The following is a 614-nucleotide window of genomic DNA, read 5'->3' as shown; positions in this document are numbered from 1 at the left end:
GATTTTTCTTCTGAGGAAAGTATGCACAAATACATCCTAAGCATATGTTGCCTATACAAATTTCAACGTTATATAATACTTGTGCATAAACCTTTAGCAATTATATGCAAACTCACCTACACAGACCTTCCAATCCTGGCAATCGGAAGATATTAGCACAGTCTTCACAAACACGATCAACTTTCTTGTAGATCTCACGATTACCCATTCTCCCTCTACAGGTGCCCTCTGTGAGATTGGCTGAGGCGATGCTGAAGAGGCTTGTCCCAGATAGAATAACCATTATCGCCAACCATGTTCTCTGCAGAGAAAAAAAAGAAACGATCTACAGAGGATAGCTAAAAGGAAGACAGAATCCACGGTCACCAGGGTATAAGGAACCAATTTCCACATATAAACAATTCTCTTCAACCCTTACCATTGCTAGACATCGCATGGTTAATACACGCAAACACGAAGTAAAATCAAGGTGCCTGATTTGGAAGTATATCCTGGGACGGGAATGTAGTGCTGAGGTTGATATGCTTCCACCTTTATATATGATACGCCGCTGTGACAGAGCAGTAATTACGCCCATACAGATAGCTTGAAATTTCTTAATTCGTCTGACAACC

The 614-nt window shown here is 40.9% G+C and overlaps 1 protein-coding gene across 2 annotated transcripts in view; it reads right to left on the bottom strand.

Annotated features, from left to right (window-relative positions):
* LOC119589120 (molt-inhibiting hormone-like) overlaps window positions 1-522 on the bottom strand; it is a 1,122-nt gene extending 600 nt beyond the window's left edge. The window contains exons 1-2 of one of the 2 annotated variants that reach the window (XM_037937696.1): window positions 419-522; window positions 117-301 (exon numbers count right to left, since the gene is read on the bottom strand). In XM_037937696.1, coding sequence (XP_037793624.1) covers window positions 117-301; window positions 419-436 — 203 coding nt within the window. In that variant the 5' untranslated portion in view covers window positions 437-522. Of the gene's footprint in view, window positions 1-116; window positions 326-418 lie in introns of both variants that reach the window. The other variant, XM_037937695.1, reaches the window with a different exon arrangement.
* Between the last annotated feature and the right edge of the window lie 92 nt (window positions 523-614).

Source organism: Penaeus monodon, chromosome 25 (assembly GCF_015228065.2).
Source record: "Penaeus monodon isolate SGIC_2016 chromosome 25, NSTDA_Pmon_1, whole genome shotgun sequence".
Lineage (NCBI taxonomy): Eukaryota > Metazoa > Arthropoda > Malacostraca > Decapoda > Penaeidae > Penaeus > Penaeus monodon.
This window is presented reverse-complemented; position numbering and strand designations above follow the sequence as displayed.